The sequence below is a fragment of the Zonotrichia albicollis genome, chromosome 2 (assembly GCF_047830755.1).
Source record: "Zonotrichia albicollis isolate bZonAlb1 chromosome 2, bZonAlb1.hap1, whole genome shotgun sequence".
In the NCBI taxonomy this organism is placed as follows: domain Eukaryota; kingdom Metazoa; phylum Chordata; class Aves; order Passeriformes; family Passerellidae; genus Zonotrichia; species Zonotrichia albicollis.
In genome coordinates this window covers 99,722,655-99,737,967 of record NC_133820.1, presented here as the reverse complement: position 1 = coordinate 99,737,967, position 15,313 = coordinate 99,722,655, and the positions used below count along the sequence as shown (strand labels likewise).

At 41.7% G+C, this 15,313-nt stretch overlaps 1 protein-coding gene across 2 annotated transcripts in view; it reads left to right on the top strand.

Moving 5' to 3' along the window:
- Positions 1 to 15,313, top strand: part of TBC1D8 (TBC1 domain family member 8) — a 49,870-nt gene that overhangs the window by 23,010 nt on the left and 11,547 nt on the right. For both annotated transcript variants that reach the window (XM_074535796.1, XM_074535795.1), the window contains exons 5-11: positions 1,360 to 1,600; positions 8,938 to 9,145; positions 10,316 to 10,510; positions 11,736 to 11,918; positions 12,313 to 12,463; positions 13,508 to 13,722; positions 14,527 to 14,644. In XM_074535796.1, the coding sequence (XP_074391897.1) occupies positions 1,360 to 1,600; positions 8,938 to 9,145; positions 10,316 to 10,510; positions 11,736 to 11,918; positions 12,313 to 12,463; positions 13,508 to 13,722; positions 14,527 to 14,644 (1,311 nt within the window). The remainder of the gene's footprint in view (positions 1 to 1,359; positions 1,601 to 8,937; positions 9,146 to 10,315; positions 10,511 to 11,735; positions 11,919 to 12,312; positions 12,464 to 13,507; positions 13,723 to 14,526; positions 14,645 to 15,313) is intronic.

Genomic DNA, 15,313 nt, shown 5'->3' with positions numbered 1-15,313 from the left:
ATTTCAGAGGTTTAGATCATCAGATAGCTTGGAAGGGTGTGCCAAGTTTTCTTCACATTTTTAGTTAAATTTGTGTTTTTCTGAAACTTCGAAGACTTTGTACCTTTTATCAGTGGCTTGAGTCCTGTACAGGCTGTTGTGCTTTTTCTGTAACCAGCACTGCAAGCCTGTGTGACTCTGACCTGCCTGAACAGCAGTGCTGTTGCTACAGCATTATTTAATCTTTCTTCCCTTGGCTGGGCTGGTACAGTTAATTTTATGATCATTTGCAACAGTCTCTGCATGTTGATGCAGCTGTGCTTTATTTAAGAAAGAAAAAATGCAATCTGTAAATAATCTTGACAGCTGTGGTTCATGTAGTACAGAAAACTTGCTGAGGGTAGCTCCTTAGGTAATGAATGATCTTTGATAAGTGTCATATATATATATGACAATGTTTGTTATTACTGCCTTTTTATTGCTTTATTGGCATCAGGAGACCAGCTAGGGATGTTAAGGGGTGTAGTCTTAATGTTATTGGCACAGAGAAATCTGGGAAGCTTCCAACAGTTGTTAAGAAGAAATTGAATCTGTTTTAAAGTCCTTTCCAGCCTAATTTCTACCCAGAGATTCCTGTGAGAGGCGAGTAACATCCTGCAGTAGCTATCTAAAGTAAGCTGATTCTGTTTACCACTTGTATTTATATGATTCAACAGCTTTTAAGTATAGAGAACAGTGTCCTATACTTCTTGTTCTCTATAAACAAGCCTGACTGTAGTTAATGTTTAGGGCAAGATGTGCCCTGTGCATCTTTTCAGTAAAAAGTCACCAAATGGAAAGATCCCAAAGGCTAGGCAGCTTTTTTAATGTCTTGTTTATAGTTGTAATTACACTTTATAGCAGTCTCCAAAAAAGCTTTCTTTTGGATGGGAGTTAGCTTTATTTTAAAACCTAAAGTAACTGTGCATGTAATTGGTTCTCCACCTGCCTAGTGTTTTGTTCTAGGAGATAACAAAGCTTTTCCCTCTTATCTCTGTATTCTGGAGATGTTTCTTTTGGTGGTAAGGAAGCAGGCTGCAGGAATGACTTGTAAAGGAATTAGGAGCACAGGGTATGGCAGGTGATCTGCAAAGGCACCACTCCCCAGTCTAGCATTTCTTGTGAAGATAGTTAAAATTTTGAGGGAGAGATTCTGAAAAAGGAGTGGATGAAATTGAATGCAGAGTCATAACAGACATTTCAGCATGTGCTTGGTCTTGCCCATAAAAATTTCTCTCTCTCCTCTTTGGTTTGCTTTTCATTCTGAATTTGATTGTTTCCCAAATCTGAAAGATGGAAGCAAAGTTTCCAGCCCACTTTTGCTCTTCTCTTGGATTGCAGTGAAACTTATCATTCCTTGGGTTGAGGTCCAGAAGCTGGAAAGAACCTCCAATGTCTTCATGACGGACACAGTCCGTGTCACCACGGCAAACAAGGAGCGCGACTTCTCCACCTTCCTCAATATCGCTGAGGCTTTCAGGATCATGGAGCAGCTGGCAGATGTGACACTCCGAAGGCTACTGGATAATGAAATCTTTGAACTGGATCCAGGCCTGCAGGATCCTACTCAGATTACCAAGAGGTAAAAAGCTAAACTGTCTTATGAGCAATGGTGGGATTCATGGTTTGGTGTGTTAGCTGGGTAAGATTTCAAAGCTTTGTTTGGTTGGATGCAAAAGAGACTTCATAGTGTGTTATTGGTGTATCCAAAAGGTGCATTTTAACTTTATGCAAGATACATTTTTTGACTTTATATTCTTCCCTTAAACAGCACAAAGTTTCAAAAATGCCGTTCCCATAGAAGGAAAGATTGCAGCAAAGGATATTTGCCATCTTCCCTGAAGAGCAGCATTATTTTGCTTAAATTTTGGGTAATTTGTAGGCTTTCTTAGTGCCTTCAGTTCTCTGGAATTACTGCTTTTGATCACATCTGAAACATGGAATTCCCTCTAGTGTGATTACCATAGCCAATTTAGTGAGCAGTTACAGGACTTAAAAAACATGCAGTTGTGGTATTGCTGTTGTCAGCTCTACCCCTCGCATCCCTGAAATGCATCCCTGCATTCCTCTCCCACTACAGAAATGCATCTCAGGGAAAGATTGATGGCTGTTTCTCTGCTGGTAGCACTACACACAACTCTGTGTTTTATTTGCTGCTTCAAGAAAGGGGGAGGGAAGCTGCCCTGAGGAATTTTAGGTGGGCAGGATGGAATAGCCCTAACTGGAATTTGCCTGGGGCATCAAGGTTAAGGTGGTGATTTAAAATACTTCTTTTCTGAATGGGATGTTTGTGGAGCAGTTATCTTCTCTTGAATCATGCTCTTTCCTGCTCTTCCTTCCTCTCCCTCTGCCAGGGTTTGAAGGGAATCACCGAGGTGTTGCTTCCTGACTAAAACATGAGGAATGCATGGTATCATTTCCCAAAAAAGAGAAACCAGTAGCCATTTTATTGTTTTTGAGGGACATTTTTACAGTGGTGGTGAGCCTATATCTCAGCTAAACACTTCTGCAAAGTTTCATAATGGAGTTTAAAACAATAAAATGGACTTCCTCTGCAATTTCATATGTACACACAATAAGGAAAATCAGTGACACCAGGATTTCATCTTTGAAGGATTCACTTGAGGTAACACAGTGGTGAGCAGCCATAAACATCTTTGCAGGCTTTTTTAATAACCAGGGTTCCTTGGGTACAAGAGCTGCCATTGTTTTTACACTATCTGTGTAACTTGGTTTTTTTAACATTGGAGGCTTTTGGCTCAAGAGATGTAGGGATGTTTGTGCTTTAGCTAATGCAGAACATGGCTGTGGTAGGTTGTATCTCAGCCCCTTTCCATGGTTTACCATTTTAAGTTCCTCCTGCTTTTGGGCTGAAAAGTTAGATGCAAGAAGAGAAATCCAGAGGAGATGTAACAAAAACCTGGGGGGAGATATTTTTCTGCATCTACAATTTTTGTCATTGTGATTTCCCAAAATAGTCCTTGAATCAGGGATACTAGCTGAATGGAAAGAAAATAAAATTACAGTTTTAAAGAAAAGCATAATCTTAGTAATATACTATAAAAAGGGGCTCTCAGGGAATCATCTTGTAAGTACCTTGTGGCATTTTTGAAGAGCAGTGTGCCCATTAGCAGTCAAGCAAGAGAAACCATCTCACACACTTATTCAAACTGATTCTCTCTCTCCTTCCCTCCAACTGAAGAAGAAAAAAGAAAGTAAAAGGAACACAGGGGGAAAGAAGGACAAAGATATATTTACTGGAGATTTCCCAGTCAAGATGTTCTCTGACATGTGCTGTGGCTTGGGATGGCATGGATGATACCAAAATCCCATTTCCTCTGCATGAATTAGGTAGTGGTTGGATAAGTTGCTGTTTCTGGTGCCCTTTGTCCCACTTCAGCAACCACTTGGATGTAAGGTGATTAAGCAAGACTGTAGTTTGAATAGTGGATAAACTGGTTTTTAGTGTTAACATGTTTTGGGGGGAATGTTTTACTTTTTTGATGTATGAAGTTTTGGTTGCTGCTTTTTTTCTTGAAGCCATTTTAGTACTACAAGAACAATTACTTTCCTCTCAACACATTCCTTCTAATTGTCATTGTTAGTTCTTGTACATTATTTGGAAGCAAATAATAGTCTATGAAAATGAAAGCAGACATATATATCATTTGAACTATTCCAGCTCTGACAAATTAATGAAGTTGTAGGTGTCTTGTGTTTGCTAGACTTTCTTTTGTGAGAGGCTTGTTTCAATATATTTATTTTTATAAAAATACATTTTCAGTGCTGTCACGATCTGTTTATTCTACAGCCTGAAAACCATAAACCTTTGCCATTCCTGAGGCTCTTGGAGTCATCTTACTGAGCAGTGGAGGGATGGGACTCAGAGGGGCCGTGGGATTAGGCCCACAGCCTGTGACATAAATTATATCATGGCCAGAGTCAAATAAGTCAGTATGCAATTTTTTTGTGCTGTTTAATGAAATTATTATGCACAGAACAATGAATTATGAAGGGATTAATGGCAATGGAGGTAATTGCCATAAAAAGCAAAATAAAGCTGATGTGTTTGGTACCTACAATTGCCATTTCTTGTAGGCATATGTGTGTGCCATAGAATTTTACTGGAACACATATGGTAACTAATTTTTCTTTTTTTTTTTAAAAAAGGCTGCAGCAGTTTCTGGTATAGGTTTCTTGTACTTCTAATTTCCATCTCTTTCAGGATGTAAAAGTACCCATTTCATTTCTCAAATGTAGTGAGAAATTCTCCAGAGCAGAACCCACAATTTCAAAGCTTTAGTGCTGGTATAAGTAAGGTTTCAACAGTGTGATATGTTTTCCCAGGCTCTAACCACATCAGGTTTTTTTTCTTCATGTTTAACTGTGAGTTACCAATGAGAATGACTTTGCTTCATGTGAAGGCAAAGAAGGTTGTTAACAGTGATCTAAGCTCAATGGAAACTGTTTGAAGTATCCTGAGTCATAAATGTCACTTCAATCTGCATTTATTCCTTCAGAGACAGAATCTGAGAATGCTTTAAACCTTGAGCAACAAGTAGAATGTGACTAGAAAAAAGTTCCTTTTATTGCATCTCTGTAGCAAAAGGTAGGGTTTGGGTTATCTCATCGTGATTGCCTAATGTGTTTTTTAGGTGTTGGGCAGTAATGGGCATATCAGGATCCATACCAGTACTTCACTGTTCTGTCACTTAGAAGTCTGAGGTCTAACTTGAATCTGCCACACTTTTTGGGCTCTCACTTTTTGTTCTACTCAGTATTACTGAAGAGACCAGAAGTGCTCACTTTCTTAAGAGCACTTTGTGCTCACTTAGAGCAATCATTTGTGTGTTTGGGGGTTGATGAGTATCTTCTTTCTTTTTTTTTTTTTTTTTTTTGAAGCTGCACTGCCCTACTTCCACCAGGGTTTTCTTATCAGTAGATTTTAGCCCTTCTGGTCACTCTTCCCTGGACATTCATCACTGATGCCGTGTGGGGGCAGGTGCATGGTGGTGGGGTACAGAATTTCCCCAGTAACCTTGCCAGTTCTGGGACTGCCATGCTGCATCTTGGTGGCCATGAACTTCTGCAGCCCAGCCAGTGTTCCTCTTCCTCCTGTGAGCATGAGGCTCTTGGCTCTTGTTCAGCGTGTGTTCCTTTGTAACCCCCAGGGATGGCTCCTGGTGGAGTTCATCTCCGTGCTGCATTTATGAAGCTTATGGTGTACAGCTGAAAATATTTGTAATTTTTTTTTTCCACAACATCCCTTAAATTTATGACTATAAATCTGAATTTGGTCCTGTTGTTATGTGCATTAGCCTCTACCAGCCTTGCATCAAGTGCAGGTTTAGTGACAAGCTCTTAATCCATAATACAGGTTGCTAATGAAGACGTTGAACAGAAGCTAATCTAGGACAGATTCCCAAGGGGTCCTCTTGATACAACCTTCTAATTTATTAGGAAGCCCTGAAGGGCTGTGTTTTAAGGTACTCTTTTGCAGCTGTCTTGGTCCAACAGTTTACCAGTTTTAGTTTAATTAGTTCCATGAGAGGTTACATCAAGACTTTCATAAATTTTGGCTAAAACATTCATCGCAACTCCTTCATCTACAAGTCTAATGTTCCTGCTGTGTAAGGGAATGATGTTCAGTTTACATGTGTCCTGACAAGTCCATGTTGGCCCTTCTCAGATAACATCTCCTGACTTGCTTATAAGAAGCCTTTCTTCCCACATAAATTTAGCAGTTCTTTTAAAAAACAAGACATATATTGTTGGATGTATTATTTCCAAAGTATCTTACTTTCTGGAGTCTCAATAGTAAGAGGAATGTAGTAATCTGTCTCTTGAAGCAAGAGGTCAGCAAGGCTGTTTAGATTTTAGACAGGCTACAAGTGACTCAGCAGAGCTAAAATCTTGCCAAGTTGGCTTCTGCTGGATTTAAAGCACAGAAAAACATTTGACAGTGAGAACAGCATTTTAAGCATCCTGATGCTTTTAGGCATTTTGTTAGACTTGTGTGTGTTATTTCCTTTAATTTAAAGCTCTTGAAAGGTAATGTGGGGGTCATGCATAAGGAGTTATTGCAGTTCAGGCTTGCCTTTCACTTTGAAGTGCTGGAGTTGGAGGCAGTCCATGATCCCATAACACACAGGTTGGGAGCTGCACTCAGAAGGAATTGCTGAGTTTTTTGAAAAGTAGGGAACAAGGCAGTTGCATCTTGTTGCCTTTTATTCTTCTGATGCTTGTGTAAATACTCAGTAAACATTATTTTAACATAATGATAGCTTTCCTTTTTTTATTTAAGTACCACTGCAGTATCCTGCATTTGCTTAAAAACCAAACTGACTTGGAAATAGTTAAGCAAGAGTAGAAATTTTAGAACAGGTGGGGGTGCAAGTAGAAAGATTGCATTTCTGTTTGGTGTTGGAGGTCTTGTGAAACTCTAAATGGAAGCTGTGGGACTTAGTGATGTGGCCCATCTTTGTTGTATTATATTTAAAAAATTGCCTGTCTTGTTTTAGGAGCTAAATTTGTTTGTGGGTTTTTTAGAGTTGTAGGGTTGGGGTTTTTTTTAACCAACTCTCATTTTGTTTGGCTGTGTTTATGAAGGGAGACCTTTAAGCCCTAGAATTTGCTTGCTTAACAGGAAATATATTCTTGGTATTCAACTTTAGAATAAAACCTCTTGTTTGAGCCCACAGTGGTAGGTGCTGACAGGATCTTGTCCCTCTGCTACCATTTTTTATTGCGGGATCCCTCCCCCAAGCAGGCTGGCCCATTTCAGCACTTGTGTGTGGAGCAGCCCTGGCTGTGGTGTGTTCCCTGTGGTGTCCCTGTGTGAGTCATGGGGGGACAGGCAGTTCCAGGGATGTTGGGATTGGCAGCCTTCCACGGGTGAGTGGGGGTGGATACAGTGCTGGTGAATTTACTTGGTTTCAGATGTGACTAGTGTCATTCTTCTTCAGCTTAGAATCCTGTGGTTTGTTGTCTGAAAGTCCCTGCATGTGGAGCCCACAGCCCCAGGAAATGCAGGAAAATCCTGAAAACTCAGAAACTTCAGATTTTGGAGCGTAGGAAACAGTCAGCTCTTAAATAACAGACATGCATGCCTCAGTAGAGGTCCCACTCTTCTGTATAAAGCCTCTTTTCACATAAATAGGTCAAGAAATCTTCACAACCAAGTAGATGCTGGGGGGCTCTTACCTTGCAGCACAATAGCAGGAGAGCAGAGCTCTACCAGACCTGACTGCAGATGCTATCAGCAGCATTCATCTGTGCTGTGCAGAAATGGAAAATATTTTAGTGGTGAGTTAACTAGGAGGCATATCCTGATCCAGCTTTGTCACAATGGTAGATCGCTGCAGGCACTTATCAGAGTTACTCTTGCTGTGGAATTTCAGCTCAGGAGCAACCTTTTTGTCTTTCTTCAAAAAGAGGTTTCTCTTTGTTCTCTGTGAAAAAACAGGAGTCTATTTGTCTGCTTTCTTTGGATAATATTGGATTGGATAATATTATTAAGGAAGATAATGCTTGAGAAGGAAACAGAAGCTGAACATTGGTTGAGCCCATTCTGTCTTTTCTGTTGCTTGCAGATACAGATCCTCCCTTCTCAGGTCTCTGTTCTGGATTGTCTTCTTCCCTGTTTCTTGTGGCTAAGTCTTTTTCTATGGATTAAACTAAACTAAAAAAAACCAAAACACAAGCAAATAATTTATTTACTTATTGAAGCAGTGCCTTCATTTATCTCAACATATATTTTAATAGGGGACAGGGCTGAGGCAGAGGGAAGGTGTCTGCAGAAGGAGGTCGGTGAAGGAGGGAGTGGAGGAGGGATTTACAGCACCAAGGTACCACTCCCTGTTGTGCTTCAGCCCACGCTTTAAATTCTTTCAGTGGCACAAAATCAATCTTTTTTTTTTTTCCTGTTCCCTAAGGTGAATCATGCTAGGAAAAATTTACTTGTAGTAAAGAAAATAATAGAATTTGAAGCCTAATGTTTCTGGGGCTGCTCTTGGTGAGCTAATAGCCATGGCCTGTTCATAATGTAATTGCGTAGTTCTCTAATTTACTGCAGGCTTCTTCTTTAAGAAAGGAGAAGAAAAATAGGTCCCCAAAGCCAAGTCTGTATAACCATGGCTCAGTAATGAAAGTTTCATTTATTTAAACTTTTCTCTTCACTTAAATGTGGATGGGTGGCTGGAAGGAGGCCAAGTTCAAACTGAGTGTGGCTGGTGCTGTTAATCCCAGCTGAGTCTGTAAGTGACCTGAAACTGTTCTGCGTTTTGAAACTGTTCTGAGGGCTCTCTGAGGCTGATACCTCTGCAAGTTAAGGATTCCATCATGTAAATGCCACCCACCATCATTAGCACTTCTATTACTGACCACTTTGGAAGTAGTCATTGAGCAAATGCATTACTTTTGGGCGCAGGTGCAAGTCCCTGGGGTGATGTTGGTAATGCTACTGTGAAGGGAAACAAGGAACATTAGGCTAATCTCCCTTGCTCAATATATGTTCATCAGATGAAAGATTTAGTTGTCTCCTGGGCACTGAAATTTGTAACTCTTGGAGTCTGTAAAGTCATACAGCGGCCATAGAAAATGTGTGGTTAAAAAATAATGTAAAAAACCCCCAAACCGGCAAAACAGCTGATTCAAATTAGTGTCCTTTCCCTTCCTAGATACTATACTAGTTGCTTTTGACCTTATTGTTAAACAAGCAGTTATTGATAATGTTTTCTTTTTAACTTATTTCAAAGTTGCTTGCAGAGTGCTCTGTTCACATAGGCACTGAAGATTGCTGTGCATGTGCTTTTATTCTGTATTCCTTGCTCTTGGTGAGGCCAACAAGAAAAGTTAACCTCACACTGCATGTCCTGACTTTCAGGATCTCGTGATTCATTCTTGCTGCTTTTTCTTAAGGGATCTTGAAGCCAGAGCACAGAATGAATTCTTTCGGGCCTTCTTCAGATTGCCCAGGAAGGAGAAGCTGCACGAGGTTGTGGACTGCTCTCTCTGGACGCCCTTCAGTCGCTGTCACACAGCAGGGACAATGTATACTTCAGACAGTTACATCTGTTTTGCCAGTAAAGAAAATGGCTGCTGCACTGTGATCATCCCACTTAGAGAGGTAGAGTTTTTTGTTTGTTTAATTTTGGATCCTTATCTGCCTTTTTCTACCCTAAGCCTCTGCTGCCACTCGACTTACCTTGACAAAGTGTTGTTTGATGAAAAAGAGCAGAATGTTTGTGTGTATCCTTCCTACAGGATGGTTGTACAGCTTGTTCTGGGACTCCTTAGGGCCTGAGCTCCTAAAAATATGGGTGATTCAAAACTATCCATAAAGTGAAGTATGGACAGGTAATGCAGCAGGACAGAACACTGCAAAAACAGAATCTGCTTGGCCCAAGACTTGGACAGGGCTCCTCTCCCAGCTCCACAAACACATACATCCAGCCTGATCTTGATGGATTGCTTGGACCCATTCCAGCATACAAAGGCATCCTTGCCTGGGATCAACACAAGTGTTGAGCTCTCCCTCCATAGATAGCCTTTAACAAACCTATGGGTACTTTTCCAGGCTGTAGGGCAGAGAGAAAGAGGGGATGTTATGCATGCAGTGATGCACCAACAAGTTTCCATGAAATCAATAGATGAGTTTAAATGGAGGGGGAGAGCACAGGGGAAGGTGGTGGGAATAAAACAGGAGAAGGAAGCTGTCAGCTAACACCTGCTGCCTCATCTGCTGTGGATACAAGGCTGTTATGATCTCTTAATTAAAGCTTTCCTTTCATCCTGGACTAATAATAGAGTAACATCCAAATCATATCATAACTGTAGCAACTTACCTTTCTGTTGCAGAAATAGAAAACAATATGAGAACAGTGTTGTATACATAATGAAAATTAACAAAACAACTGTTTTTCCTCATCTTCAAAGGTGGGAAAGTAAATTTCCTCCTCCACACCCAGAATTTGATCAAGTTGATCCTTTTATAAATCATTTTTTTAAAATCATACACTCCTTTCTTATCTTTTCCCTCAGTCTGCTGTTTAGAAGTGGGATGAAAAGTAATTTAGGAAAAAAAAAGGCATCTGGAATACTTTTTGGCATTTGGTTTGAGCTTCTAGAGAGACCATGAACTTCAGGCAGTTGGATGTGTTTGATCAAGGAAAGCCGATATGAATAACCACATTTAAAGCATGCATATGAAATGCTGTGTTTTGGTACATGTAGAAGATTTGAATATGTTTTTGTGGATGTGGTGCCTAATGTGTTTTCTGTAATGTCTCTGGGAAAGGTAATCAGTATAGAGAAGATGGAGGACACAAGCCTTCTCCCTAATCCCATCATTGTTAGCATAAGGAGTAAGACAGCTTTTCAGTTCATTGAGCTGAAGGACCGAGATACTTTGGTGGAGAACCTGCTCCAGAGGTTCAAAGAGGTGAACTCCAGCAACACATTGCACTGCAACAACTTGCAAAATAACAATCAGGTACTGAGCTTTTATTTTATTAATAATTTAATATCCATTATTCCAGTGTCCTGCCTTCTTTGGGAGGCCCCCAAATTGATCTTGAGCCAATGCTTATCTGATGCCACCTTTGAAGACCTGGCTGGTGGGATAGAGGACACTCACAGCATAGTTGTGCTTGACATGCTGAGGAGAGCAGGGACTGGGATGGGCAGCTGGGTTGCCCTTCACAGAGACCTCCATAGGCTGGGGGAATGGGTTGGTAGAGACCTCGCGAAGTTCAACAAAGCAAATATGAAACCTGGCATAACAAGCCCATGTGACAGGAGAGGCTGGGAATGGGCCAGTTGAAGAACAGCTGTGTGGGAAAGGAGGAAGAGTCATGAACAAGTTGAGCCTGTAAGTCAGCTGCTCCTACAATGCTGAGGGACAACCCCATATCAGGTTGTACTAGCAGGATTGTAACCAGCAGGTCATGGGACGTTGCTATTCCCTTTTATTCAGCACTTATGAGCCTGATAAGGAGTACTGTGTCCAGGTTTGACTCTGCTTGATTACACATGAAAAACATTGATTATCTGGAGTAAGTCTAGTAGAGGGCTGTAAGATGGTGGGGGCTGGAGCACATGCTTTATAAGGAGAGGTGGAGGGAGCAGGGCTTCCTCAGCCAGGCTTCTGCCAAATAGTGGCGAGCTGGAAGATAAAGGCAAACTCTCCTTCCATATGCCAGTTGAAAGACAAGCAGCCACAGCTTCAAGGTTTAGCAAGGAAAAATCTAAATAGATAAAGAGAAATTTCCCCTCATAGTTAGGCAGGACTGGACCAGGCTGCCCGGAGCAGCAGTGCTCTCTGCTTTCTTGGAGCTACTCAACTTGACTGGGCACAGACTCCAGCAACCAGGGCTGAGGGCTCCTGCTTTGAGCAGGGCATTGAAAACAATAGTCCTCTCCAACCTAAATTGTTCTGTGATTTTGTCTTTCAAATCATAACAGTAGAAGACTGTTGGATATCTTGTCATCAAGGACACTTAGAATTGGCTAACAACTTTTGTTTTAAAGTAACAACCCTTTTCCTGACATGCAAATGAATGACAGTTTGTATAAAGTCTCGAGTAAGACCTTTCTTCCTGAAAGGTGTTAAAGGTTTTGATGCAAAAGGCAAAGGGTAACCCAGCTCTGTCTTGAGGACAGTTGAGGATGTAGTTCTTAGCCTTTTCAGTCATTACCACTTTGATTTGGCATTGCAGAACAGCCTTGCCTTTGGATCCGTGTGCACGCTGGGGGATGATGAGCCTGCGTGTCTGGGAACAGAGGCTTCACACGGGAAAGAGAGAAGTGAATGTGAAAAGGAGAACAATTACTTGCTCAATGCAGAAGCACTAAGGTCAGACTTTCATCAGTCAGGAATGCCAGGCCTTGATTTTGGAAAGGTATGTAACATTTGGGGAAAGCTGTAGGAGTTTTAGGTTTTGTTTTTAAAAAGCTGAGGTTACATTCAGACAGATGTTTTTAGTAAAATGCATTCTGTATTGGTTGGAGAAGTTAGATACGGGACAACTTTTTTATTTGGTTGGATTTTTTTCTTCTCCCTCCCCCCATTTCATTATGGTAAATATTTCTAATTTTTATCCCTGTGTGGTGAATGAGATATGCAAAGTGGGGAAAGTTAAAGTCCCTAGAGCAGACTTCCCATTTCCATTGGTAGTGGAATTTCTAATATGTGAAATGCTTTTGTTTACCAGTTCTCACATGAGAACTGGTAAACAAAAACATGAGTTGGTTTTTTGGTTTGTTTTTTTTTTTAATGTATGTTCTTGTTCCCAGTCTAGAGAGCAAATCAAAGAGAGCCTGTGGGATGACCATTTCGTGGAGTATGGCAGAACCGTGTGCATGTTTCGCACAGAGAAAATCAGAAAACTTGTTGCTATGGGAATTCCCGAATCCTTAAGAGGCAAACTCTGGCTGCTTTTCTCAGGTGGGCATGCTTAGAAATGTTGGCTGTAGGCATCATCTGATTCTGGAGATGGCAAAACATTTAGGCAATAAATTTCTCAAGGGCAATTAATGTCCTTTACATGGGACCTGTGATACTGCTTAAGGAAAAGACATGATCTGAACTGAACTAATAAATGCAAGGAAGTACCTGGGTAGATGTGTAGAAGTTTTACCTCAGGATGATATCATATGATGTACAGAAGAATCAAAATAACATCTTTGTAATCTATGTAATTTAAAATTAGCATCATGTTTTCATAAAACAATGTTAATCTTTAAGCAGCAATTAGATTGTAGCGTAAATACTGAGTTAGCCCTAGACAAATCAGATTATTGCAAAATAATGACAGTCTCAAAGTTGGCAGACCTGCTCCTGCTTCTTGTTGAATGCTGGCAAGGCTTACAGAAACTGGAGATGGAAAAAACAGCTCATTTCATCGACAAATATGGCAGAGCCAGAATGTGCCTACTGTGTGATCTCAAGTTTAGTCCTTAATCCAATATATGGCATACTCAGACATTTGTAAATGTGGAGCTTTTCCTCCTTGAACGATATGAACAGTGCTGAGTACATTTCTCCCAGTAACATGTGAGGGTGGTGAGACACTTGGAAGGAGTTTCCCAGAGAATCTGTGGGTGCCCCATCCCTGGAAGTGTTCAGGGCCAGGCTGGATGAGGCTTTGAGCAACCTGGTGTGGTGAAAGGTATCCCTGCCCACAGCAGGGGGGTTGGAATGAGATGATCTTTAACCAATACTTTCAGCCCAAACCAATACTTCCTGCTGGAGACATCTTTTGCTCAATCAGGGTGTTCTGAATGATGTTGTGTCATGTGAGCTTTGCTAATACTTAGTTTCTAAGATCTATGTTCTGCTACGGCTTTGTCTTTTAGGCCTGGGTATTCACAGATCTTGGGGAAAGCCACCTTGCTTATACCCTTCTGAGCAGTAATTCCCACAACACTTGGGAGTGGATAAGGATGATGCTAAACCTGTCTTCCTCTCCCTCCCTTCCTGTGCCTGCAGATGCACAGACGGATCTCGCCTCGCACCCTGGCTACTACGTGCACTTGGTGGAGGCCTCCATGGGCCGGTGCTGCATGGCCAGGGAGGAGATCGAGCGCGACCTGCACCGCTCGCTGCCTGAGCACCCGGCCTTCCAGAGCGAGACTGGCATCGCTGCCCTGCGCAGGGTGCTCACCGCCTACGCGCACAGGAACCCCAAAATAGGATACTGCCAGGTGGGGCGTGCCCCGAGGGACTGTGCTCCCTGCTGCTTCTCCCCTTCTGGTGCTCTCTCAAGAGTGCTTTCAGTGGTGCTTTTTATAAATAAAGACCTTTTAGTTGGAAAAGTAGATATTTAAATGTTATTTTTAGATATTTAGATGTCATTTTTCCTTGGAAAACAACTACATAGTCTCACCAAAAGGCTCTGTTCTACCAGTGATATTCCTTCAGCATTTTGCAAACTGCATTTATAGTTACAGGAAGGGAAAAAATTGTTTCTGATGCTTCTGTTTGTTGAAAAGGGCATTTCTTGGACAATACTTGGAAGCAGTGCAGGGTGAATTGGCCTGCACAGATGAGATTTTTATGTAGTGCACTGGGGCACAGGCTTAATGAACCTTTCTGCCACTTTATTCCAAAACTGATGATAAATGAGGAAAGTCATTTGTCTAGCTGGTCAGCTCCCTGAATTCTGATTAACATCAGAGTGGTCCTGATACTGGAATAAGGGGCAGTGAAAGCAGCCCCAAAACATCTTGCAGTATCAGTTACCTGCTTTGTATCTTGGCAAATCCAGTACTGTGCTTTTCTCCATTGTTTTCTGTTGCTCTTACGAATAAGCTTGGAAAACTTGCTGTGCCTGTGGATTGCAATTATGTATTTGTTGTGGATTCTCTCTTTTTCTTGCTTTTTTTTTTCCTTAGTTCTTTACATCCTGTTAGGCTACTTTTCTTTCTATAAAAATAGCCACAGTTGAGCTCTTTTCAGTAGGATTTGCTGTCACTAACAAATCCCATTTTCTTCTTTGCCCTTGTAAGTCTATGAACATTTTGACCTCCGTGTTGCTGCTGTATGCCAAAGAGGAAGAAGCCTTTTGGCTGCTGGTTGCTGTGTGTGAGCGGATGCTGCCGGATTACTTCAACCACCGAGTGATAGGTGAGCCTGTGTTCCCTGTCCTGCAGGCTGGGAAGGGGCAGCCTTGTGGCACAGGGCTGGGGAAATGCTCAGGGTCAGCTGGGGTCCAGACCCCATGGATGAGGTGCTCCATCTGCTTGTGTGGTGTGCAGGGACAGCAGCAGTGGCTGCTCAGATTCCAGCCAGGGCTGTTTTGGTCTGAAGAGTTTGAGCTGCATGATCTGTAAATGCTCAACTTCACAGTTGGTTTTTTTCTTTCCTGTTGGTCAGAAGGTGGGGACACTTTTGGCTGTTACATAAATAGAAGAGCTTGTGGGTCTTGGCTAGGGGTGTGCAGTGTTAGAGACTCAGGCTGTTTAAGATGAATGTAGGAATGATCTGCTTTGTGATCTGAACTCTCTGAATTGCCTGGCTGCTGGAGCAATGCAGGCTTGCATCTACACTAGCCCTTTGTAATGAGAGCTGGTACAAGTCCCTGTGCCATGCACTGTGTGTGCTGTGTAGTGCTGTATAGTGCTCCTGCATAGTGCCATTATTTTAAAGATCATTGTGCAGACTGCCTAATGCACAGAAAGAGAGGGGCTAAGCAGTATATGTTCTTTGCAGTCACTTCCTTCCCTTACAGAAATATTTGGTAGCTTTTCCCTTTTATTGCTAACCTTAGTCTGTAGCTGCAGCATCTGCTGTTAC